The following is a 27097-nucleotide window of genomic DNA, read 5'->3' as shown; positions in this document are numbered from 1 at the left end:
TGCATTGAATTAAGTTTATTATGTTCAACTGGTCAAGAGTTATTCGATAAACTTTGTACCTAGTATGAGTGAAATATCAAAGAAAAAATATTCCTTCTCCGTGTACACGATCCCTTCCCAATAAAGTGAGTTGCACTCAGGGACGTGGTAGCAGCCACTTTGGGGCCCCGGCATCTGGGGTACTGGGTGTGTAATAAGTATGTATATGCTGTATGTGTGTGTATATGCTGTATGTCTGCATATGGTATTGTATGTATTTGCTGTATGTGTGTATATGTGAATGGTATATGCTTCATGGGTGTATATGGTACTGTATGTATATGTGGTATGTGTATACTGTATGTATGTTTATTCTGTATGTGTACGGTATGTATACAAGTATATAAATGTGTGTATATATGAGTGTATAAATGAATGTAATTGTAACTCACATGTGTGAGTGTAAAAATGTATATTTTTTTTTAGGTGGAAGAGGGGCCCCTATTCAGAAGTCCGCTATGGGGCCCTGCCTCTACTAGTTATGCCCCTGTTGCGCTCTGAATTTTCTGCTGAAATGTGTCTCAAGACACACATATACATGAAGAAGTCTATGGAGATGGGAGGGGGATTCATAGTAAATAGTCCCTACCCTCCAGCTATGGAGGGGGGATGGGAGTCATAGTAGATAGTCCCTACCAACCAAAATTAAAAAACTTTTTGCTCTTATGCAGAATGCCATGCAGAGTCTTTTTCATGCAAAGCCAGAAGACAGAAGAGACTCCTACAAATCTTCCTGTCAGACTTATGCCCAGCAATTTTAATATCTTACCAGGACGATACAACAAAGAAAATGTTTTGGATACAAAGAAGCTAGGGCATTAAAAGCTTTTCAGTTTTTTTTTTATATTACGAAAATGTAATTTTGAATTTACCAATCTTCATCTCCGAAGCTGCTTCTTCGTGATTTATAGCGCTTCTACAGAACTGTGGTGTGTTATAAACCTTGAGGTTTGTTTCAATTCTTTTATAAAAACTTTAAGACACATAATTCTATCCATGTCATGTTGGAAGAATGTGGCGTTCTAGAATCACTGATGTGTGCCACGCTAGCCACGATGTTAGCTTGACTGGCACCAACGTGTGGATGAGGTAGGTGAGCTGTTTACATTGGGCTGCTGACCTGCCAGCAGTCACAAGATTAGCCATAGGACATGCGGTTAGCAGTCTCACATGAAATGTTGCTGAAACAGCTCCAAGTCATTACATCAGATATGGAGGTCAGCCCAGGAACACAGTCAGAAAACTATAGAAACAGCTACGACTACGCGCCCATAGGCACATGACAAACGGCTAATGAAAAACATCACAAAAAGAGAAAAAAACGAACAATAGAATACCTCATGAGAAAATAACCATATGTGCAGTAGTAATAATAGGGCAGATTTAGGAACATGGTTTTGAAGCAAAAATGTTTTTAACCAAGCAAAGAGCTGTGTACAAATTAAAATATGGTTTTTGTGGGCAACAAAAAAAACACTTTTTTGCTAACCCACTGCCTGTGTGACCCAGGTTTGAGGGTATTTCAAAGGACATGATTATACTGGTCCCCAGTCGCAGAACAAAATTTGGGTGTTAGTGTGACAACCCGATCATACCTATGGCACTGTAGGTAGGAGTGCACAGTTTCATGCAGACATGCAGATCTATTTAATGGTGCAGCTATAGAAGGTCATGTGACGAGAGCATCGGTAGCCGGTACAGAGTAACTGTACTTGAGTCACATGACCTTCTATAAGTGCCAGGAGCTGCAGCAGTAAGGAGCATAGAAGCGCTGCAGCTCATGGCCCCCGAAAGAGAGAGGAAGGTTTCATGCGTATTTATACGCATCATACTTTTTTCAAGGAGTAAAATTGCCTTTACAAACGTTTATGATGCTTGTACAGGCGTTAATGTGACCTCTCTCTACAGGTCTATCCTATAACCTCAAAACAGTAACAGGCTACCTGTCCATGAATGTGTGCAATCTTGGACTGGTTGCAGCCCATAAGATCTGAACACTCAGAGGGCAGTAGCAAAGACCCATATATGAGCCAACTGCCCAAGCAGCACATTATAGAGCAGGTCCTGTCTGGGCAGTTGGCTCATATAGGGGGCCATGTAAACCGCAGATATGTGTATGAGCCCATAGGAATACATAGGGAATATGTTAGCCATTGAAACAACAGCTGGCACATGCACCCAAAACCACACTTGGGAGCATGAGGCCTACAAGTATATAGGTTGGAGCTAAAGGATAAAAGTGATGTCAACCCATTGCAATGATAATCTTACAAGGTCAACCCAATAAACCAAGTCCTACACATTGTGCAGTCATGTATATATAAAGTGAATACTAATGGAATGTATAATCCAAACCAGACAATAAAAGTTCTTTCTCAAAATAAATTGACTACATATGTTGTACTATAGAAATATATTCACGGTAAGTGATCTAAGGTCTGGAGACCACGTCTAATGAATCACGGCATCGGAGGTTGTCAGTCATTCTGGTATATGTTAACCTTACATGCCTTCTGGGTTAGATTTTCTACAGGATTTGTGCATACCACTTTGATTTTCTTGGCTAGCACATGTTTATTGGACATGTCAGCCAGATGTACAACCCAAGTCCAAAAATCTGATGAAACTGCGTCACATTCAGCAGCCAAATGAAACCTGGCAAGTTATTTGGCTCAAACTTACGGGTCAATTTAGATTGCTGACATGTCTCTCAATTAAGTTGTGATTCACGATCATACAAAAGAGTCTTCACCTTAGGCAAGAAATCTAGTCACATGGAGAATACCACATTTGTTATGTTCGAGGAGACGTTATACTGTGAAGGAGCTTTTTTTTTTGGTGCTTAAATCCTTCCAACAGAGGGTGGGATAGTGATATAAGGGGGGATTTGGTCAGGTTGGGTACCCAAACTACTTCTGGTGGCTAAGAGACCCCAAACTTGTGGAGTTTGGAACCTTTCTACTTAGCACAGGATACATTAAGATTATCCAAAATTCTGGTAATCCATCCAACATCAGGCAGTATAAACACCAAAGGATTTAGTGTATATAACCACATGATGATTGAAGTGGTCTCATTTTATGGTTCTGGGAAATATCTTCGATTGAACCTCCCTTTCCCCCCGACTTGGGGCATTTGTATGGTTTTTTGGTTCATTTTATACAAATCTAACAGAAAAAAAAAACTTGGCATGCTCAACTGGACTCTGTATGTATACTAAAGAGAATGGGGCACATTCACCAAGGGCTTTGCGGCAAACTTTTTTCAGACTGTGCACCTTCTTCATGGCTAAAACGGCTTGCACAGGTATTTAAGAAGTGTCTGCATTGCAATTAGGTCGCATTCGACCCTTTTGTGGTGCAGCTGCGCTGGCTTCCATGCGACACAAATTAGGGGAGTCCTGTTGGTTGGTGCAAACTATGTTGCACGCCCTATTTTAGAGTTCAGCATCTTTTTTTGTGGTGCATCTTTGTCACACCCGTGTGGGGAAGCGACACATTCATGATTTCTGGCGCACAATGGGTCCCTGTCCCCATGGGGCTCACAATCTAATCAACCTACCTACCAGTATGTTTTGGAGTGTAGGAGGAAACCCGAGGACCCGGAGGAAACCCACGCAAACACAATGCACTTTTAGTGAACTCTGCTGACTTTGTAAATAAATGTGCCCCAATATTTCTATGCAACCAGCTTGTTTAGCGGTACACCGAAGGAATATTGTTATGTAAATCTGGCACATGCGATTGTGTCAGCCTTTGCGCCACTTTTAATAAACGGACCTTAGTCCGTATATATACAAGCGAGGCGCGAACATGGTTTTAATATTTCAGAATAATAAAAAAAACAGTTCAGCCTAGTAAATGTAGGGTTAATGCTGCATATCCAAGCCTCATTAGCATTTGTATATATGATATATGGAAAGTCCCCGGTTTGGAAAGCTGTGTAGGACATGTAGGATTAATTATTAGGCGCCTAATTACCAGCAGTCTGTGCTGTGCTCCCCTTTGTGATTATGGTAATGTAGAGGTAGCGGATGATTGGGCGGGAAGACGAAGCTGATAACGGGAAGGTAGGAGAGCGATTGGGACAGCTAATTGTCAGATCTGACCCATTTCATGCCCTGAATGTTAATGAGCTGTTCTTGACGTCAATGCCGGAGCGAGCTGTCCGTCAGCGAGACAGAGCCAGCTATCGGGGGAGCTGCAAAAAAAAGGAAAGCAGTCACTTTCACCTTGATTCACTCGCACACAGCTGGATGCACGAGCAGCTGCGCGCGAGGATGTCTACGGGTTGCTGATACACACTCATTCAGCAATTAATGAGACCACGCACAGAATCGGTGGAGCAGAAGAACAAATTAATTCAACAGATTTCCAAAGATATCATGTGATCTCACTTTCCTGCAAGGGAATTTCGCAAGACTGATGGGCGCAACGTGAAATACGGTTCAGGGATATTACAAATATAGCTGGGAAAACCAAGCACGAGGCTTAATATCCTAATACCTAATAAAGTTGTAACATGAACCCTCATGTTGTGGAAGGTTCACTTACATACATCTTCCCATTGTATATAGTACAACACGCAGACATCACGTATCTCTGAGACCTAATGTGATATATGTACAAAGACAGAACATTTATTTTGTTCCATATGGTGTTAAATGTTAATTCACCTGTTGGGGGAATTCCCATATGTAACACTGTAAATGCTATTTGAGGGTAGCTTGTTATAGAGCAGGGGGATCTGAGCAGATTGTACATAGTGTCCTTCTGCAGGCAGCATGTTATAGAGCAGGAGGAGCTGAGCACATTGTACATAATGTCCTATCTGCAGGCAACATGCTATAGAGCAGGAGGAGCTGAGAAGATTACACATAGCGTCCTTCTGCAGACAGCATGTTATAGAGCAGGAGGAGCTGAGCAGATTGCACATAGTGTCCTATCTGCAGCCAGCATGTTATAGAGCAGGAGGAGCTGAGCGGATTGCACATAGTGTCCTATCTGCAGCCAGCATGTTATAGAGCAGGAGGAGCTGAGCGGATTGCACATAGTGTCCTATCTGCGGGCAGCATGCTATAGAGCAGGAGGAGCTGAGCAGATTGCACATAGTGACATATCTGCAGACAGCATGTTATAGAGCAGGAGGAGCTGAGTAGATTGTACATAGTGTCCTTCTGCAGCCAGCATGTTATAGAGCAGGAGGGTCTAAGCCGATTGTATATAGTTTCCCATCTACAAGCAGCAGTTTATAGAGCAGGAATTGCTAAGCAGATTGTACATAGTGTCCTATCTTCAGGCAGCATGTTATAGGGCAGGAGGAGATGAGAAATTGCTGTGAGGTTTTTTTTTTTTGCCTTGTATTATTAGACTTTCCCTCTTGTAAAATTGCAACTCTGTACGGTGATAAACATATCTCATTTTTCCAATAGAACGGATGTCAGATTAAGGGAACTGCGCTGTCTATTCCCCCTAATAAGCACATTAAGCTTCTCCACTCCCATTTGTATAAACATGGAGAAACCCATATCCTGTGTGATATTTTCTTTCTCCCGGACGATTGCACAGTTTGCATTGCTATCTCATTATGTGGTTGCCTTTTCTATTTTTCATCTCTGCCGTTAGCTTTGTGGCGAGATGGAGCTGGCTTGTCTTTCAATAGAAATCAACATTGTTTGGTTGCTACCGTCACATGGAGAACATGTTGCCTGGATGCCATTTAAAAGTGCAAAGTCACTTGGCTACATGCGATCTCCGCACGGAGACACGAGAACACGATACTGCTCAGCTTATCAATCCTATGTACCAAAGGCGAAGCGCGTGAAATCGCAAAATAAAACTTTGAAGGTTCTATGTTTAAATTTGTTGCATTTACATTTTGTAGATTCAGATTCTTATTACCACAATGGAGATTTCCTAATACTTTAGCCTTTGCTAGAATTATCACAGATTCTGAGAAACCTGATGTCTAGTCCAACTTTTACTCCAGCTTTTTGTTCGTTTTATGCCAAAACAGAAAAGTGTGAAAAACTTTGCCGCATTTTTTGTGCATAGTAAGTATCGTAAAGTAGCTCTAGCTCAAGACAGAAGTGCTCAAAGCTGTAATTACATAAAATTTGTCTAATGAAAGTGGAGGGAAGGCAGCTGCTGGATGAATCAGAGTAATCCGGGGTTATTGAGACATTTATTTGCTTATCCAGACATCAGAGAAGTGACGCAAGTGTCAGATAAGGGATCTGAGTGCAGAAACCATGACATCAAAACGTTCAACGCAAGGCTAAATGTCCCCGCGAAGCAGAAGAAAGGGTTAAACCGAGGATGCCAGGTGCCTTTGGTCACATTTTTCATTTAGGTAAAATATAAAGCGGATCTCAGTGATTCATGGGTGTAGACTTTGTGCCACGTTGGCGATTCTATATACATAATAAATGAGTTATCGCCCATTACACAGATGGTGGGTATAGCCACCTAAAGCTCACGTGTAATGATCTGCACAGTTTTAGCCCAGACACATTCATATATTTTAGAAAGTCCAACAATGATGACAAAAAAAAAAAAGCTAAAAATTTGTATTGCTAGTATTGGGAGATGCCTATATTCACTGATCCATAAAAATCTATTCACACTTTCTGCACATATTTGGCAGCAAAATTCATGTGAATTTCAAGAACCCAGTTCTATGCAGTGGGGAAAATTTGCCCAAAATCCGCAAAAAAGACACAAAGGGATATGTTTCTGACCACGCGCGTTTATCAGACATGGACACTTGGGGGCCCCAATTCTTGAGATCAATGGGGGTCCCCTTAGATTTGGGATTATTATTTCAGATGGATTTGACCCAAAAGATAAAACTAGCGCTAAGGTTCTTGAGAACCTGCTGTGGATCTACACCTTCAGCACACACCGTACATGGATTGGATTTCTGCTGTGAATTTAATCGTCGATGGCCTTTTGAGTTTTGCCGTTCATCAGTATGACCCTAATGATATAAAGATGGGCGTTTTCGATCACTATTGCCTATTTGAAGGGTATACAGTATGCAAGGATATCTTCATACATAAGGCACCCGACAGACTGTTGAAGCACCCTGCCCATGTTTTCCTTGTGCCCAGCCTCCATCAACCCCTAAGAAATAGACCACAGTAGCCTTCAAAATAGGTTGTCTTCTGCTGGATCTTTGGGGTTCGGCGTTGTGTTAGAGTCAAACCCACCGGATGATCATCTGATACCCCGGTAGACTCTACAGTGGATTCACCTATGGTCACAGTTGTGAGTGGCTCTCTCCTCTCACTCTCAGCCATGGGGAAGAGGGTCAAGGACGGTGTACATAAAGTCCTGAGGAATATATCATTTATATGGACAGACGTTTTCAGACCATCAAACCCCCTGATCCTCACAGACAGTAAGCTCTTGCGAGCAGGGCCCTCACTCCTATTGTTTCATGTGACTGTTTGTACTCTGTAATGTAATATTATTTTTGTATATGTCCCCTATGAGTTGTAAAGTGGTGCTATATAAATAAAGATTATTATGTATGTGCAAAGAAAGCCTATTTGAAGCATATACGGTATGGATACCTTCATACATAAGGGACCCAACAGAGGGTTGAGACCCTTACCCTTGTGTTCCTTCTGCCCACCCTATATTAACCCCTAGGAAACAGACCCCAGTAGCCTCCAAATTAGGTTGACTTCTACTGGACCTTTGGGGTCCAGTGTTGGGTCGCAGTCAGTGCCTCATCATAGAATCATCTGATACCCTGGTGGGCCTGTCCAACATCAGATCCATCTATGTCCAATCATATGTCTGGGTGATGAGGTCAAACCCCGAACGTCAACGTCAAGTATGCTCATTACTCCAGGTGGGCCAATCCAACACTGGATCCACCTATGGCCACACATATGAGTGGCTCTCTCCCATCACTCTCTATTTTATATGGACGGACGTTTTTGGATCATCTGACTTTGTATGTTGCTATTCAATACACTATGTAAGGATACAGTATGTAAGGATCTCTTCAGGCACCCTGCCCATGTGCATGAGCCCTTATACCACTTGAAAATTGCGAGATTGACTAAAGGCTGGGTAAAATCTTTCCTTTAACAATGATGAAGCCTGTGTACACAGACTGTGGTAACACACAAATCCATCTGTACAAAGCCTTCATAAAGAGTCCTCACATGAGAAATTACTCACTCAACACGACCAGCGGCAGTGAAAAAGGCCTAAGTACATTAAGCGCATTGACTATCACTGTGACCTCAAGAGAGGGTCAGATCCTTCCCATAACTCTTCCCTCATCGTTCTGGTTGTCTAATAGGGGGTGGTTATTGTGGATAAACTAGAGGACAATAAAAGAGAAAATCTACCAGATCATTGGCTTTAGAGTCAGCAAATATCACATTAGGCATCTCTGTTTTTTTTATTTTTTATTTTTTTAATTCTTTCCGAGTGGAAAAAGTCATGGACAACAAGGGGCCGATCTGTAATTTTATTATATGCTTCTATGACGTACAGAGCTAATTTTGCCTGACATTATGGATAAAGATGTTCATACCATCTGAAGAGCAGCTGACTGAACGATCTTTCTGCCTATCGTCAAGGTGGCTGAGGGTGCATGTGTTTCATGTCCTTCAGGAATAACTTATTATGGCTTATCCTCAAGATGCATCTGGACACTGCTTCCATAATATTCATTAGTTATGGAGCTGGGTTGATCTAGGTAATGATATAATGTGATCCATAACTGATATAAAAACAGATGCACCTACTGGGCATAGGTTGTAGGTAGTCACAGGAGATTTCTATACGAAAATATGACAACACATCACACAGATGACAGGTGGTGAATTAGCTCTCTATATGGACACTACTAATCACCGGTGGAGTGTAATTTCCAGCCATATATCTATAGTCACTAGTGAGTATGGAAACTGCCGCCTCAGCATGGTGTACAGAGGTAATGAGACAGTGAGCCAACGCTATTACGTTACTCGTGACAAAGCTAGTTTCTCAATTTACACCCCCATGTTGGGTGCACACTTTTCCAACGATGTTGCAAATACACATCAGAACGTCTCTATGACCCTGACTCATTATCACGGGTTCTTGTGTAATGACATTATTATTGCATGGAAATGTGGAATGTGTAGACAGAATCCCACAGAAGACCAGGAGGGGACTGACTTCTGCCTAAGGCACAATTTATTACACACCTGTAAAGAGGGTACAGACAGTCCCCTACTTAAGAACACTCAATTTACAGACGACCCCTAGTTACAAACGGACCTCTGGCTGTTGGTAATTTCCTGTACTTTAGCCCTAGGCTACAATAAACAGCTATAACAGTTATTAATGGTGTCTGCAACTAAGCTTTATCGTTAATCCTGGACAATCCAACATTTTTAAAATACAATTGTCACAGAGACCAAAAAAAAATTGGGGTTACAATGATAAAATATACAGTTCCGACTTACATACAAATTCAACTTAAGAACCTATCTTGTACGTAACCCGGGGACTGCCTGTATTTCTAATGGATTTATGTCACAGATATCTGAAGATGCACCCAGTGATGAATTACAGCTCATTGGGCCCACTGGATAAATTAATTTGGGGGCCAGCCCTTCCTCAACCCCAGTAGCCTTTAAAATTAGGTTGTCTTCTGCTGGACCTTTGTGGTCCAATGTTGGATTGCAGTCACTTCCCATCAGAGACCCCTCTGAAACCATGTTGGGCCAGTTCAACATTGGATCCACCTATGGTCAAGCACATGAGTGGCTCTCTCCATTTACTCTCACAGCCAATTAAAACCACTGGTAGAGAGGGTCAAGGATGTAGGAAGAAAAGATCTGGAGAATATACCTTAACAATGGTATAGGGGCAGTGAACTGAACTTCTGCTCTGAGAAAAAAGGATGGGCTACCTGAGACTCTGTTCAGGAGACACCAATTTAGAGATGCAGTCCTGTGCACATGTATTGTACCATCTACAATAAAAATACCCTACCATACATCTTATTAGTATATTCTGTATAGCTATACACAACTCTATGTATTGTCCTAAAAAATGGCTTCCTCTTGGACCATGACTTTTTCTGATAACCTCTGAACACCGTCCTCTCTCTAAACTGGGGATGCCTTCACGGGCCTAAAAAGGGTCATTTAATGTCCATATGAAGAGACCAGTCCCATAACAATATATTATAGATGGGGTCCTGGTATACATTTAGCATTGGGGCCCAAATCCCAACAGCTTTAAGTTATACAACTATCCTTTTAAGATGTAACTTAAAGGGGTTGTCCGCTTTCAGCAAATACTTCATATGGTCTGTCTAATGAAAAGTTACAACATTTCTTTATGTATCGATTCCTCACTGTTTACTGTCATTCTATAGGAAGCTTCAATGTTTACTTCCAATGCATAGAAATCTGTCCATGGTCATGTGATGTCACACAGGTGCACCAGCCATCTGATACTATCAGCTTGTGCACCTGTGTAACATCACATGACCATGGACAGATTTCTATTCACTAGAAGTAAAAACATAGCAGCTAATTCTAGAAGCACAGCAAGCAGAGATCTTGAAAACTGAGAGGAATTGATACAGAAAGTCGATTGGAAATTTGTCTAACTTTTCCTTACACAAACCATATCAATTATTTGTTGTAAGTGGACAACCCCTTTAACTTCCTAATCCAGACTGCTGATGCCTATATATCTAGGACATTATGAAGATCAATAATGTAGAGGTGACATCACAGAGCTATGTGCCCATTTACCAGTCCATATATCAATTTACAAGTCTTCCTGAATCATTTATAGAGTAAGTGGTTCTCATCTTTGCTTTGATGGAGCCCAAGATACGTGAGAAATTCCGGAAGGCTGGTAAGAGTAGTGTGCAATGTGACGAAAGCTCAGCTCTGCTACATCAGTGGTCCACTCAAAAAGTCATTGTAATCCAATATCTCCCCATAACATAACTCACATATAGGAAAATAGATCAGGAACTGTTTACCTGCTATCTTGATGTTCATGTGGTTATCCAGCAGGAGATTTTCAGCTTTAAGGTCCCGATGCACTATATGGTGGTTGTGACAGTACTCCACTGCAGAGAGGATCTGCCAAAATTTCCTTCTTGCTTCTGACTCACTGAGGCGGCCATGGTTCGCCAAGTAATCTGCGAAGATAAATGAAACTCATTAAGTGATCGGGAATCTTATACATTCACTGATATAATCAGGTATATCTGCCCAACCATAGAGAGTATGGTAAAAACTGTCTGCCAGTAGACACCACTAGAGAGAGCTTGTTGCAAACTGTATTACTACAGATTTCAATGCATAAAATGTATGCAGACAACTCCTGAGCTCCCCCTAGTGGTGGACAAAGGCAGTCAAACCTTATGGACTAGTTTTAGGTGTATGTAGGGGGATTTAATATAATAAGAAATTAAGATGCACATAGGTTTGGACTGGAATTCACCTTAAGGAATAGTTTCCATTTAAAACAGTTATATATCTCTGATCTCAGAGTCCTTGAACCCCAGAAATCATGCAAAAGATGATCCCCGACTTTCTACATAACAGCCCAATTCACACTGGTCACTACATACAGTCTAAAGACACAGGCAACCTATGGGTGGATCTGTTTTCCCCCAATCCTAACTTACAGATTTAGTTCATTTTTATCTTGTTTTTGTTAATATTTTCTGTGCTTTTTGTTAAAGCGCAACACAAATAGCAAAAACACATTGGTAAAAATTTGCAATACGTTAAACGGGGTTAGTAAAAAAATGATGCCTTCCATAATAGACATGTTTTTCTGGCAATATTCCAGGAATAGAACGGCTTCTTGATTCCAGGAAATCTGACTGATTCACATTCTTATCACAACAGACATTCTGCTAGAAAACTTATTAGTGGAACATGTCAAAATATGGGTCACTTGTTTAAAGAGTTATTCTCGGGTCACAGGCTATCTATTCAATCAAGCCGAAACATACACGTGAAACAATTTTTCTAGCGTTTTTACATGTGAAATAGTATATATCACTGGTTTCTCCGCAATCCCGGGGCAATCAGACATAGATCAATCAAGGCCATATCTGCCGAGTTATGCAGCAACATAATAATGTATTATTGCATTGCTAGAATCATCTGAAGGGGTAAGCAAATGCTTGTGGGGCGACAGTTTGCCAAACTGCTTGTGGGGTTTATTGTTATTTAAAAGTAAATTGTAACCATGAAAGTGCAGTCCTATTGGCATACAGCAGGAGATACTGAGCAGATTTTACATAGTTTCCTATCAGCTGGCAGCAGGTCATAGAGCAGGAGGAGCTGTACAGATTGTACATAGTGTCCTATCTGCAGCCAGCATGTTATAGAGCAGGAGGGGCTGAGCAGATTGTACACAGTGTCCTATATGCAGGAAGCATGTTATAGAGCAGGAGGGGCTGATCAGATTGTACACAGTGTCCTATATGCAGGCAGCATGTTATAGAGCAGGAGGAGCTGTACAGATTGTACATAGTGTCCTATCTGCAGGCAGCATGTTATAGAGCAGGAGGAGCTGTACAAATTGTACATAGTGTCCTGTCTACAGGCAGCATGTTATAGAGAAGAAGGAACTGAGCAGAGTGTACATAATGTCCTATCTTCAGGCATCATGTTATAGAGCAGGGGAAGCTGAGCAGACCAAATTTTTCTGTTTGAGAATGTGGAAACAGATAACTGAACACCTAATAAAAGACAATAAATACAGGTTCCCTTTAAGGCAGACGTACAATTTGCTCTTTTACCTGACCCACTTTTGAGCTCATACAAAGCACTATATGTGCTGCTGGGATTGTGCATGCTGCATGATTGTGTATATTAAATATTAATTAACATTCGTTATGACACTGAGCGCTAGAATCGGTAATTCATTCAGGCTCTGTTACCCTGACGGACATGTGTAGGGCCACTTCTCATATGTACAGACCCAATTGTTCTGTATAGACAAGAGGGCAGGTATAAAAGAAGAATGACTAAGGACTAACACGTGATAGTCCGAAACGCGTCAACCCTGCCATTTTTTTGTCGCATGTCTTTCATTGTTTTTTTAAATGTATATTTTTAAACTTTTTAAATTTAAATTTTTTTATTTTTTTTTTGGGCTCCATGTGTATACAATATACAGGCGGTCCCCTACTTAAGAACACTCGACTTACATACGACCCCTAGTTACAAACGGACCTCTGGATGTTGGTAATTTATTGTACTTTAGCCCCAGGTTACAATATACAGCTATAACAGTTATCATAGGCGTCTGTAATGAAGCTTTAATGTTAATCCTGGTTCTTATGACAACCCAACATTTTTAAAATACAATGGTCACAGAGACCAAAAAAGTTCTGGCTGGGATTACAATGATAAAATATACAGTTCCGACTTACATACAAACTCAACTTAAGAACAAACCTACAGACCCCATCTTGTATGTAACCCGGGGACTGCCTGTACTTGCCTTTCATTTATCAAAAGCATAACCTATCGGCAATTAGTCATGAGATCCCAATGAATATCTCTACAAATAAATGATATGTCTTATATTAATAGAAAACTATTTGAAGTAATTCTTCATATCTTTTTTTCCCCTCTTGCTTCTATACCCCCTTTTTAGATAACCCATTACAAATTAAATGGGGGTAGATTATTAAATGCAGTTAACAGCTCTAAATGAGCACCATGTAATACTCCATGTGCCCTGTGGAGGCAGCGCAGGGAAGTTAAACACATTCTTCAGTGTTCTCTCTTACATCAAAACTGATCGTTTCAGATTCCAGAGAGCACAAATAATAGTTTTCTATATAATTCTAAAAATAATTTTATCTCTCTGTGATATTCGGTTTATGACCAGTCTGTATTATAAGACACCAAAAATGCAACCTGTGGTTTTTAATCTCTATAAAGGGACTTTTAACCCTTCTTGACCAGGAGGTTAATTGTTAGCAATTCTAAAAGCCGTTATTATTTGTCTATATAAACAGATCCCATGTAATACACATTCATTGCCCGCAGATGATCCATAATTAGGGGCTGAATTATTAGACGCTCACTGCTCTAGTTACAACGGTAATTACAGGAAGTTAATTAAAACCTAATCTAAGAAATAATATAAAGATAACGTAGCCATCAGCGTAACTTCCATGGCAATTATCTATTACAAGGGGAAGGTAGCCCTATACCCCCCCACCCCACCCCTTCCTCGATAATGAGTGCCATAAAGTAAGGTGCTGCCGTGTTATTATTCATGAGACCTGGTTTCTATTCATGAAGTATTAATTCTCAGAGAATTGATATTGGACACATTCTCAGAAAACTTAATTTGGTCCAAGAAGGTGAAAACTGTAACTCTGAGAAGGTGATGGATGTACTTTAAATAGCTCTTCCAGGTACAAAGGGTTTTAGATGTTCGAGGAAGAAGAAAGAGGATGAAGGATATAGGAGACAAAATATACCGTAACTTTTTATTATGTTACGTGAAAATTATTTGTTCTATTTTCTTATGATGCCAAAGTTTATTCATTTTTGGTAATAATTGTTGTTGTTACTTTTTTATTTGTTGGTGATAAGGTATATTCTGGTTGTATCAAGTTTTTACCTATCCACAATATAGGAAATATCCAGCAGATTGACCTAGGTGAACTCCCCTGATTATGAAAATGGGGGTTCCTTGTACCCCAAATATTTAGGATAAATGTGTCACTTTTCATTTATTCTCTAAATCAGACTATCCACGCGCAACCAGTTGCTCAATTCCCTTGGGATATAAAAGGAGACAATCGGTGTCCAAATAGTGGAGAGCACAAAACCTGATGTGACCAGAAAATTTAAGGGAACCATACGTAGAAATTGTAGAGTTTAATAAACAAGCAAATTCAAAAATGGGTCTACAAGGTTAAATTGATACCTAGGCCATGAGGCTATATCATATATTTTAGGAGAATCAGAGAAGAGGGGGAACGATAGGGCCTGAGAAAAGCAGATCTTTGAAGATCAGAGAGTTACGATGAGTACCTTGTTTTAGAAACGGGAGCAGAAAGTTCAGTCCATTGATCAAAATGAGTAGAAAACAGGAATAACTAAAATCCCACCTATTCAGCCGGTACCGATTACATCAGGGACAATGTACATGATGAATTTCAGCCTTCACGCCCTATACCCAGGGACGATCAACCTAAAGTCTACATCTAATGCACACAATTTCATAGGAAAATCATCAAAAGACAGAATCTGCAGGAGCCCTAAAAATTCTGAGAAGATCATACAAACTCATTGCAGATGTTGTCCCACCCATTGGCCCTTTTTTTCTCGAATGAAATAACATATAAAACCTACTGGACCCTACTTTTTTGGCGAAAATGCTATAAGATCACCCTCATGCCCAAGCCCTTCCCTGCAACACCTCACTTTTTTACTGCAAGATATTATAGGTATACTATATAATATATTCATAGGTAATAACAATTCCTTTATTTATATAGCGCTCAGATTACGCAGCGCTACACAGAGCTTGTCACATTGGTCCTTGTCCTCAATGGGGTTCACAATCTAATCATCCTACCAGTGTGTTTTGGAGTGTGGGAGGAAACCCACGCAACCATGGAGAGAACATACAAACTCTTTGCAGATGTTGACCTGGATGGGACTTGAACCCAGGACCCCAGCGCTGCAAGGCTGTTGTGCTAACCACTGAGTCACCGTGCTGTCCAATAGAAGACTTAACTACTGAAGATATGGAAAGAGATGGCACTAGGCCAGTGATGGCTAACCTATGGCACTGGTGCCAGAGGTGGCACTCAGAGCCCTTTCTGTGGGCACTCAGGCCATCACCAGAGAGGACTCCAGGTATCTTCCTGTAGTCCCAGACAGCCCAGGACTTGCTGTGTACAAAGCTATATTAAAGTGACAGCTCTACCTGGGACTATTTTCTACTTTATTGGTGTCCTCAGAGTGCTGGTATCAATGAAAACTGTGACAGAGAAGGGGTATAAATCACAAATTAAATTTCTGTGTTGGCACTTTGCGATAAATAAGCGGGTCATTGTTGTAGTTTGGGCACTCGGCCTCTAAAAGGTTCGCCATCACTGCACTAGGCCATCAAAAAAATTTCACTCCCTGGGAACCCTTTTGGTCATTTAAACCTGGTGCCCTCTGCAAAGATTTTACTACTGCTTTGTTTGCTCCCATTTCCCTTTTTGGCTTCACTACTAAAACCCTTCTTTAGAAGGGTATTGGCCCTTACAAATAGACCCCACCTATTTTCCCTTTCGATTGTTCCTATATGGAGGAGGCTACAGACTATATTTCTAGATTAAAAGTTAGATGTTCTTCAAAACTGCTTGTCAACAATCTGCACCTTCCTATGTAGCCAAAAGAAGCTCATTATCCATTGCATACATCAAATTCTGACTTCATTTATCTATTTTCACTGTCATTACTCATTATGGAAACTCGTTATTCAAAACAATATTTCATAAGTGGCAAGAAGACAACCAAGTAACCACATGCCAAGCTGCGCCCATCCCTCCAGGCATGGTAAAGTCACATGGATTCCGCATGGCAAGAGTCTACAACTAATGTTTACGCGTGTCTGGGTTTCTGATTGTCTAAAGATAATCTAACGTCTGTATGAAAAGTAGATTATTTTTTTTAATTACCAGTGTTCATTTATCAAAACAAGAAATATGAGTTTTATTAATAAACTTGCATCCAGGCTGATTAATAAATAGGTTAAAAAGCAGATACACGTGCCCATATGAGCAAAGTTCATCGAAATTTTGGCGTATGTAAGTTGACTCTTCACCAATTTTGGATTGAACTTGTAGAAGTTCATAGGAAAATCCTTTGTTCTTTTGAAAGAGTTAAGCCAGCCACAGATCTCTAGATACATGCATGCTCAGCCAAACCTAAGGAACATTGAATGTCCCCTAAAATAATTTGACAAATACTCTGCCACTGAAAAAGGTTTGAGCTTATCGTAACAGGATCCCTTCAAATTCTCCTCTCTCTCAATACATGCATGCTCAGCCAAACCGATGGAACATTGAGTGCCATAACCATAATACGACAAATGCTCTGCTCATGTGTTTGGCTGAAAGAAGGTGCGAGCTTGATGTATTAATACCAATATAAGTATATAGGACCTAAGTATTCCTAATCAATAAATCATATACATTACCACCAACTTCAATGAAATAATTGTACAAACTTTATTAACCCAAAAATACAAAATTAAAACATGCAATAAAATCCACAAGAACGGAGATGTGGCGATGATCACCAGTATTCAGATGCACAACAGGCATTTCACAATGCACAAGTTTACAATAATCAGGAGTAACCAATTTTAGCTGTAAACAATCACCCACCCGGGTGTTGCACGATACCAAAATTTCCAAAAAATAGTAGTACAAGACCACCACCACAGCACCCCAAAGTACATTTCGCCGTCGCTTCCTCCAGGGGGTGTCACACCCTCTGGAGGAAGCAACATGTTTGGCCAAAACAACAAAAATTGAGAACCCCAAACTATAATGTTCTACCCATGTTTGTGGCTATGCTCTCTGTACAAAGGCCCTTGTGTAGCCAAAATATATAGCAATACACTGCCCATAGATTTGAACTAGATAAGGTCCAGTAGTCAAATTCAACATCTTCAAGCTATCACAAATGCCATTTTTTTTCAAATCCATATATATATATATAAAATTCATCAAATATTTGCATATTTAGATGATCAGGAGATCTCATCATCTTCTTGTTTCACACAAATACAAATATAATAATTTTTTATTTATTTAGCGCACACAGATTACGCAGTAAAACCGTCCCTGTCCCCAATGGGGCTCACAATCTAATCAACCTACCGTTAGATGTTTTGGAGTGTGGGAGGAAACTTTTTTTTCAAATCCATAATTTTTTTAAATATAAAATTCATCAAATATTTGCATCTATTATTCTTTAGACGATGAGGAAATCTCATCATCTTCTTGTTTTACACAAAACGCAATTTTTTTAAAAAATACATAATTTTTAAAAAATAAATAATTAAACACCTGCGTGCATTATTCCTTACACGAGCAGGAAATCTTATGCTTTACCGCCTAAAATTGGGCTATTTCATTTATATTGTACAGATCTAAATTCGGCAAAAGGTGCATTTTTCACTGTCACATTCCTTTCTGGATTCCGTCTCTAGACAGACAAAAGAAAGACACTAGTGTGGAAATTCTCAACGCACGTCCGGACTAAGAGAGACGTTCGCAAGTAAAAGAAGAAGAAAAAATAAAAGTAATAATAACAGCGTTATAGCGTTTCGAGGAGGAACTGGGGATTTCGGGCTAAATGTTACTTTCAGCACAGCTCGTAATTACAATCATTTCCTAACAGAGAGTCCTATTGGAGGCTACTGACCTTCAAACCTCCTCTGAGCTGTTCCTAATGAGCTGGTTGAGTGATACAGGCAACCACGTCAGCGCTGGAATAATCTCTGCTAAATGTCCCAGTATGTTTCGGAGTCATTACTCAGACCCAGGGGTATACGCACCTGCATTCCTCCAGCTAACAGGCTGCACATACACAAAGCAGATTTCACAGAGCTATTAACCCCGCTGCATCTGGGTAAAATTCTATATCATCGGCTCGAAGGTATCAGTATAGGCAGCTCCGAGAATGCTCTACCGTTTTCAGCTCAGAGGAGAGCTAATTTGCATACAAGATCTGGATTTCTTCAATGTGATCCACCACCGTCTCAGATCAAAGAGAAATATTCACAACTCTTCTGTCTTAACTACGTTCACGATTATGGATTTATTTTTTAAAAGAATTTAGCTTTACCATTGCCAGAGGAGAAAATGAGTACAGTTACATAATGGCACAACAGTAGGAGCACCTACACAACTAAGGTTATCACTTTTTCCCCATTTTTCGTGTGTAGATAGATTCGCAAAAATTTTGTCATTTAAGCACAGTATTTGAATACATTTTTCTTGGCTGGTTTTAGAAGTTGAATGGTTTTGCAACAATCTTTTTTCAAAAATTGTAATTCAGTGCAGAGAACTTGACAAAAAGGATGCTAATACGACAATAAAAAGTTGCTCATGGGCCAAAAATTTATGAAAATGGATTAGAAGTTACCAGCGTTACAATAAATAAGGCACATTTATATCCAACGGAGATCAAGAGTTGTGTAGGAGATGCCAATTTTGATAACGTTCCCCAACAGTGTTTTAAGCAGGCTGACAATAATGTGACATTTGTAGTCTGAGAAGAGGATTAAGATGGGTGGAATAAATATGCTAAATAACATACAGCCAAATCATTGGCCACCACTCCCCCCAGATCAATTTGGTGTCCTGGGGGAAGTGACCCCCGTAATTTTAAATGTGAAATTGTGTATTTCAGTCCAGAGGTGGGTTTTTATGGGGGTGTTCTGTCTCCCCTCATATCTAATATTGGATATTTTATATAAAAATTTCCAGGTTGTGCAAGCAGATTTTGAAAACATCCAATTGATCAGGGGCCCAATGACAAATAGGAGGCGTTTTATTTACGTATTTGTGAGACACCTGCGTTCAGACCTCTACTATCAGATCCGTTAGTCTTTCGTTATTATCATTTTAGTGACGGAATTTATTAAAGACTCCCTTGATTTGAATAGACTTACAATGGCTTCTGTTAGAGTACCCTTTGCCCCTCTTCCATTACTCGAGGCTCCGGTTCAATTTTCTGCTCCATTAATGGAAGCACTAAGGGAAGTGATGCAAGCGGTTACTAACGGAAGCCATTAGAAGTCCATTGAAATCAAAGAACATTTTAACGGATCCATTAGTCTTCCATTATTATCGTTCTAGTGATGGAAGATAATAACATGGTACAAACGGCTACTAACGGAAGCCATTAAGGGGGCGAAAAGACGTAGCAGCCGTGATGTGGCTGGGACGCTTCAATTAAGGAATTGTGACGATTATTCAGAATAAAATGGTTATTTAGTTACAGTTTCATATACTGTTAACATGAAACTGTCGCTAAATAATAATTAGTTATGAATTATGTGACTGGCCGCATCACAACTGCATCACGGCCGCGTCCTAGCTATCAATTTCCGGTTGAAAAAAGACACATGTCCATCAAGTTCAACCAGGGAAGGGAAGGCATTGGATGAGGAAGGGATTTAGGGGAATCAATTCTATATAACATAACCATCAATGTTATTTAGGTGTAAAAAGGCATCTGGACCCTTCTTGAAGCTCTCTGCTGTCCCTGCTGTGACCAGCACCTGAGGCAGGCTATTCCACAGATTCTCATAGTAGAAAAGCCCTGTCGCCTCTGGTGATTAAACCTTGTTTTCTCCAGACGGAGACAGTGCCCCCTTGTCTTCCGATTTGATTTAATCTGGAACAACTTTCCACCACATTTTTTTGTATGGACCATTCATATAAATTAATCGTGTCCCCTTGTAGTCTCTTTTTTCCATACTAAATAAATCTTTGATTTTAGCAGAGTTCTGAAATAAAACTAACTGATAACAGGTCCTCTTTAAGTGCTTTGGATTCATTATACCAGGATCTATAAGATGCTTAGTCTAAACTCCCTATAGATATCAGAATTTTTCTTGCTCTATTTACGTGCATTGTATCTACACAAGTTTTTTCCTTTTTCTGAGGAAACAGTAAAGCTTGACCACCTAAACACTCACAAAAAGGACCCCACTTTCCGGGGGATACTTCTGCTTTGCCACTGCAGGTCAAAACTTAGATGGGTCACTTAAACCCCTAGACTTAGTGAGTAATGTGCTACCGGCCTTGGTGACACGGCGGGGGTTTGAACGTGACTTTCCTCAGCTAGGACGGCTCTCATGTTACACTTCACCAGGGAGGTGATAAATGATGGCTTGTTAGCAGTCCTATGAACAGAATATTTACAAAGTGCTGTGGATGACGCAGGAAAGCTCTTGGCATCTGCTTGTGATACTTATTCTTCGTCCGGCAGGGGAATTTAGCAATGAAGGGAGGGAGAACATTGAAGTCACACCAGAGATTACAATTTAAAGTTGAAAAAGAAAAATGAGCAACGACCTTATATAGTAAAAAAAAAAAAAAAAAAAAAAAAAAAATTGTAAAAAGATCTTCTCTTACGACTTACTATGTGCTCTAACTCTGTGTGATCAGCACAGCTACACACATGGCATACATTAAAATAGTTTCATATATAATAAAAATGATGGGATCCTACAATTTCAAAATACATTATATTAGTAAAACTTTACAAAAACTTCCTGAAGCACTCAAAGATCAGAATATTTTTTTTTCTCCAAATTTTCTGTAATAGTGTTATAAAGTTTCATTCATTTCATGACAAATAAAATTTATTGAAAAAAGAATTATTTTTAATTATATCTATGTACTGGCATAACATTTCTAATTTTTAATTTTTAGCTCAGCTATAATGTATTGGCAAAACGCAATGACAAGTATGGGTTATCACGATCTATCCGCTGTGCATGTGAATTATTAAAGTTGATTTCCCACAAATATATGGAAGGTGGGGATCCACAGCTTGGAGAAGTACATGGGAACCTGGTCATGAGTGGCTTTCTACCATCTCTCTCAATTACAGTCATTGGGAAATAGAAACATGGCTGAGCAAGTCAACTCCAATGATCAACTAGGTTACGGAGGCGATCGACTAGAAAACCCTACAATACTACACAAAGTATTAAAAGCATTGATTATGATACCTCTTCTAACTCTACAGCCAACAGAATGGGCAGGAAGAAACAATAAATGCTATGCCTAGGAATACAGACATGGCCAAGCGAGACAACTATAATGGTCAACTAGGTTATGGAGGTGATCAACTAGAAAAGCCCTTAATAATACACAAAAGTCTTAAAAACGTTGATTACAATACCTCGTCTAACTCTACAGCTAACAGTATGGGCAGGAAGACACAATATATGCTGCTTTGTCTCTGAATACAGACATGGCCAAGCGAGACAACATCAATGGTCAACTAGGTTATGAAAATGATCAACTAGAAAACCCTACAATACTACACAGTATTAAAAGCGTTGACTAAGATACCTCTAACTCTACAGGCAACAGAATGGGCAGGAACAAACAATAAAGCTGAGGAAAGTCACGTTCAAACCAAGGCCGGTAGCACATTACTCACCAAGTCTAAAAGGGTTTAAGTAACACCGTCTAAAGTCTTGACCTGCAGTGGCAAAACAGTATCCCCTGGACAGTGGGGCCCTTTTTGTGGGTGGTTAGGTGGTCAAGCTTTACAGAGTACAGATATGGCCATGAAAGACAGCTCCAATGGTCAACTAGGTTATGGAGATGATCAACTAGAAAACCCATGTTGATTATGATACCTCGTCTAACTCTACAGCCAACAGAATGGACAGGAAGAAACAATATTTGCTTCTAAGTCTCTGAATGGGAGACAGCTTGATGTGGCATAAACCTTCTTCCTTGCTTTGAAGACCAACATATTAGTCTGGAGCTCCTGGGTTTATCTCCAAGTAATTGTTATGAGCAATTAATGCAATATGATCAATAATGAACACTTTTAGTTAAAGTGGAGCATTGCAGCTACACCCCGTATAAAAAGAAAACAATAGACAAACATATGTCATGGGAAAATCTGATATAAGGCCCTGGTGGACCACATCAAAACCTTATGGAGCTGCCAACAACAACCAACTTTTAATAAGGTAGTGTTTTAATCACTAGTGCCTGGTGCCAGTATGCTGCAGGAAAGCCCTATAATATAATCCACCAGAGATGGCATGGAGCTGCGAAGTTAGAAAACGGGACTGTCAAAGGTTATTTGCATCATCGTCATACAAGTGCGATAAAAAAGGGCAAGAGATGGTAAAGATTAGCAGGCTGTAGTCATTGTGAAAAAGAATAGGGCTGCGTAGTACAGTATGGACACAGGACAGGAAACAGATAAAAAACCAAGATTAGTTTTTAACATGAAACTACTAACAAGCCTCAGCTTCACGTAACAAAATTCTCAAGGACTTCAGGGACTCCCGGAATAGGATGTGGCTAGAACAATACTCAAGGCTTGAAGAAACTCTGCATTGAACCTGGGTTTGTTAAGTAATGAGATAAATTTCTGGCTCCAAAGTTATGGTCTGAAAATGTTTTGGTGACTAAGCATTAACAATTTGACCTGTACAAGCGAATACCCAATGGGAGACAAAGCTGTCTCTGTGCTTCGAGGAGGAGAAAAAAAATAAAAAAAAACGTTTTATGTTTGCGAGCACAGGAAATCCTTACTTGACTTGAGCAGGTTTATGCATACTGATGCACAACAAGGAACATGAATATAGCACTGTGTTATGGATGTTTGGCTTTCCGCTGTCAAACCAGCAGGTCATCAAATGAAAGTGTCAGAAGATTGTGCTGCTTAATAAACCGCAACTTCAAAAGAGTTTTGCACTTTGCAAAAATAAAAAAAATTTAAAAAAAAGTGGTGTTGGAATTTCTCTAAAGGCCTGAGCCGCCAACCCTGGACCCAGGGACTATAGAAAGGTTTCATTTTAAGAGCACGATCTGAATATTTTCATATGTAGTTAAAGGGGTTGTCCAAGTGGCAGATTTACATATGATTCCTTTAGTTCCAGATATCAGGTGTCCCTAAATAGCGAAGTGATGCCGATGATTCTCCCAGACCAATTGTTAAAATAAAAAATTTGTTTCACTAAGGAACAGGGGAGAAGTGGGATGCTCAAACACAATTCTCTTCATGCTCTATAATGCATGAGCGTCCACAGGATGCCAATACGATATAACGCTATGGCAGAGAAGATTCTAAATCTTCAGAAGCCATGTGAACGAGTAAGAGCATGCCTGTCCACTTCAAGTTTATAGAGATGGACACACTTGTGGCCAATATACTAACAACTTTCCTGAAATATTTAAAAAGAATGGTCCTAAGAGAAACTTCTAAAAGCAATGGCCTCTGGGGTTGAGCTAATTGTCCCATGTCCTATTCTAGATTTCGTCAGTAAAACACTGATTTTGATAGTAAAAGTTATACACAGCCAGGACTCTCTACTCTATGTCGTAGTGGAGGGTTGCAAACAAGCTACCCTAAATAACAGGGTGTAAGAACAGGGGTTGTCTTCATGAGAAAAGCCCTTAAAAACTCTTACTTGCCAAATATGGTTCTCCAACAAAGCAACATGTAAATGAAACAAATACAAATAGTCTTGTCTAAATTTCCCTTAATGTATTGTTGTCTGATTGTTTGTAGCCTGTTGTCATGGAGACTCATAATACACAGGACAATAACTTTTTTTTAATTTGTAGCGAGATGCACTTGCTTGAAAAAGTGGATAAAACCTTAAAATATGCAAATAAATTCAACATCAGTTTAGAAAAAATGAACCCTTCGTTTTTTATTTCTGATAAATGGGTTGTCGTGATAAACAGCGGTGCAATGTCTTTGTGAACAAAGGCCGGTCTCCTCCCTTTCTCCATTGCACTGGAGTTTTTGGTAGCCATTACTAAGCATTCTAATGTTTGTGTATCATGGAAGCCAATGTAAGCCATCCATGTCACGGCACGTTTGATGCCGTTGACAGGCACAGGGAAGATGGATACAAAGCAGAAAGGAATAATGGAGTAAGGTCAAAAAATTGTTCAGATCTTCTGCCAGGACTATGTGCAGTCAATGGGAAATGACATTTCTGTTTGCTTGTTCACAGTTGGCTATGACCCATAATTGGCTGGTAACCCCACCCTGCTGCCAGTGGAGTTATGTCGAAAGAAGGAACCAATTTTTATAATTGTGGTGTAATTAAAGAACCAAGCCGTCATATTAACGAACCATCAGGATGAAGAACTTCAAGAACAATAAGAAGACTTATTTAATTTCAGTCATCAGTTCCCTACCCCCCCCCCCCCTTATTATTGCATTTTGCTATACAAGATTTGAGCATCGGATCTAAATAAAGTTATTTTGAATCTATTCTTATTTTCATGATGTCCATCAGTTAACTCTTCATGGATACATTTTACTTCACAGACGTCTTAATTTTCAGGTCCATATTACAGTCCCTGTGACTCCAATAAAATAAAACTTGTGACATCTTCATGTTGATGGTAGTCATAGAAACTGTACCATTACGTCTTACACAATCTATGACAAGTCCAGGAGATCACGGATGACTGTGTTTTCCTGGAAATTGTTCAATACGCCACCTTCTTCCTTAGGCCATTCTGGAAAACGCTGAATTCAATGACCTAATCAACACAATGTTATAAGAGGAAAATAATAAAATATAGCTGTGCTAGGGTAATGGACGGAGTTATAGTAAATTTATGGCTTTTTAGGTTAAGAACAACAGGATATGTCTAAAATTACTTAGTCATTTTTGGGCCCCATGTACAGAAATGTTTTTTCTTCAGGGTCCAAATGGTACGCAAATTAATTTCAATGGGCGCATGCACATCACCGATTCCTCTGGAGGTTGTATTAAAACTCGGAGCAGATCCAATTTGGACTTTCCCATGGAAGTCAATTAGGAACGTAAAAAATACAGAGTCCATCCATTGTTGCTATGACTACTCTCTAATGAAGAGGTCTAACACCTTCCTGTCAAGTAGTGGAGCCCTCTACCTGTCCTCCAATAAGGTCTCCTGGGTAACTTGCCGAGATGGCTGGATCCAGTTGAAGGTGGATAAATCGTTGTAGATACAGCTGCAAATTCACTTTAAGAACAAGCAGCTCCAATTTTCTCAAGGCACATGCCTCATTCTCAAACTAATAATTCAGTTCATAAATGTCACATTTTTCCATTTCTTGCCTTCTGAAGTCATACTGTAGGGTCGGCTCCGATTGAAGTTGTGAGCCAGCAGGTTGAGTCACATCAGCACTCGTTCCTTTCAAGAACTTTATCGGTTTGTGACACATGCTGGTAATGAGGGTGATCAACTTGCAAATGAGCGAGTCATGGATGCAATATTATTTTTGGACGCCAAATCAAATCTTCTAACACAATTAGGAGAAAGATGCCAAACTGGCGTAAAGTCACAAATACGTTTACATGGAGAAGTTTAAAGTGAGGTCAGTCTGAAATACGTAGGCTACACATCTCTGAATATAGTCTCAACTGACCTCAAGTACCCCCTACAATGTGTGTGTTGATTGTTGTTTCAAGTTTGTTAGCCAACAGATAGGTTAGAAATGTTTAGGGATGGGACCCCAACAATTGTGAGTGGAGTGTTTGGTGTGAAGCTGGAATGTCTCTGACAGTCCCTAAGAGTCTCAATCTTACTTACAACATTTAGTTTTGGAAGCTCCATTTTCACTAGTGACCCCTCTATTTTGGACCATGATTGATAACTAAAGTGCCAAAACCAAAATGAATCCAGTAGATCAGGTGCCCACTCCTCCTGGACACCGAGAGGTCTATGACACATCCTGGGAAAGTTGTTGAGTAAGCCTCAATGGAATAATAGTGTGCACACTTGATGGTCACTTGAAACACAGCAGCCGAGATCCATCTTTTTTAATTTCGGGAGGCAGGGGTGAAGGATAAAAAAAAAAGTAATTATACGTAACCTGCTCTGGCTCTCAGTTCCTGCGTTGCTCTGGTACTTATGGTTACCTGACAAAAGTTTCTGGTGGTTCAAGGGACCTGTTTTGGCCAATGAGTGGGCTCCCCGGACCTGGGGACAACATAGCAAGTGAAATCCCATGGTCCAAGGAGGCCACTCATTGGCCAAAGCAGGTCTTGTGACCTCCTGGAACTTGTGGTGGTATGCTGGGCCATAGCAATATGAGAAACAGAGCAGGTTATGGCTATGGGAAGTAAGAGGAATCATATTTCAATACATCCTGATCCTTGGATGAGCCCCAAGTCAACATACATTCCCTCCTGTATCATTTTCCTAAAAATACCCCTTCAAGAATCAAAAATACAGTTGAAATCTCACACAACTATTTTTAACATGAAGTCATGATGTTGAGTGGCTTCCTCCTTGGTCAAAA

General features: G+C 40.0%; 1 protein-coding gene across 1 annotated transcript in view; it reads right to left on the bottom strand.

Moving 5' to 3' along the window:
* SIK2 (salt inducible kinase 2) overlaps nt 1-27097 on the bottom strand; it is a 109001-nt gene that overhangs the window by 31208 nt on the left and 50696 nt on the right. Inside the window, exon 4 of the mRNA XM_072155741.1 lies at nt 11056-11217. Coding sequence (XP_072011842.1) covers nt 11056-11217 — 162 coding nt within the window. The remainder of the gene's footprint in view (nt 1-11055; nt 11218-27097) is intronic.

This window comes from Engystomops pustulosus, chromosome 6 (assembly GCF_040894005.1).
Source record: "Engystomops pustulosus chromosome 6, aEngPut4.maternal, whole genome shotgun sequence".
NCBI classification, from domain to species: Eukaryota; Metazoa; Chordata; class Amphibia; order Anura; family Leptodactylidae; genus Engystomops; species Engystomops pustulosus.
This window is presented reverse-complemented; position numbering and strand designations above follow the sequence as displayed.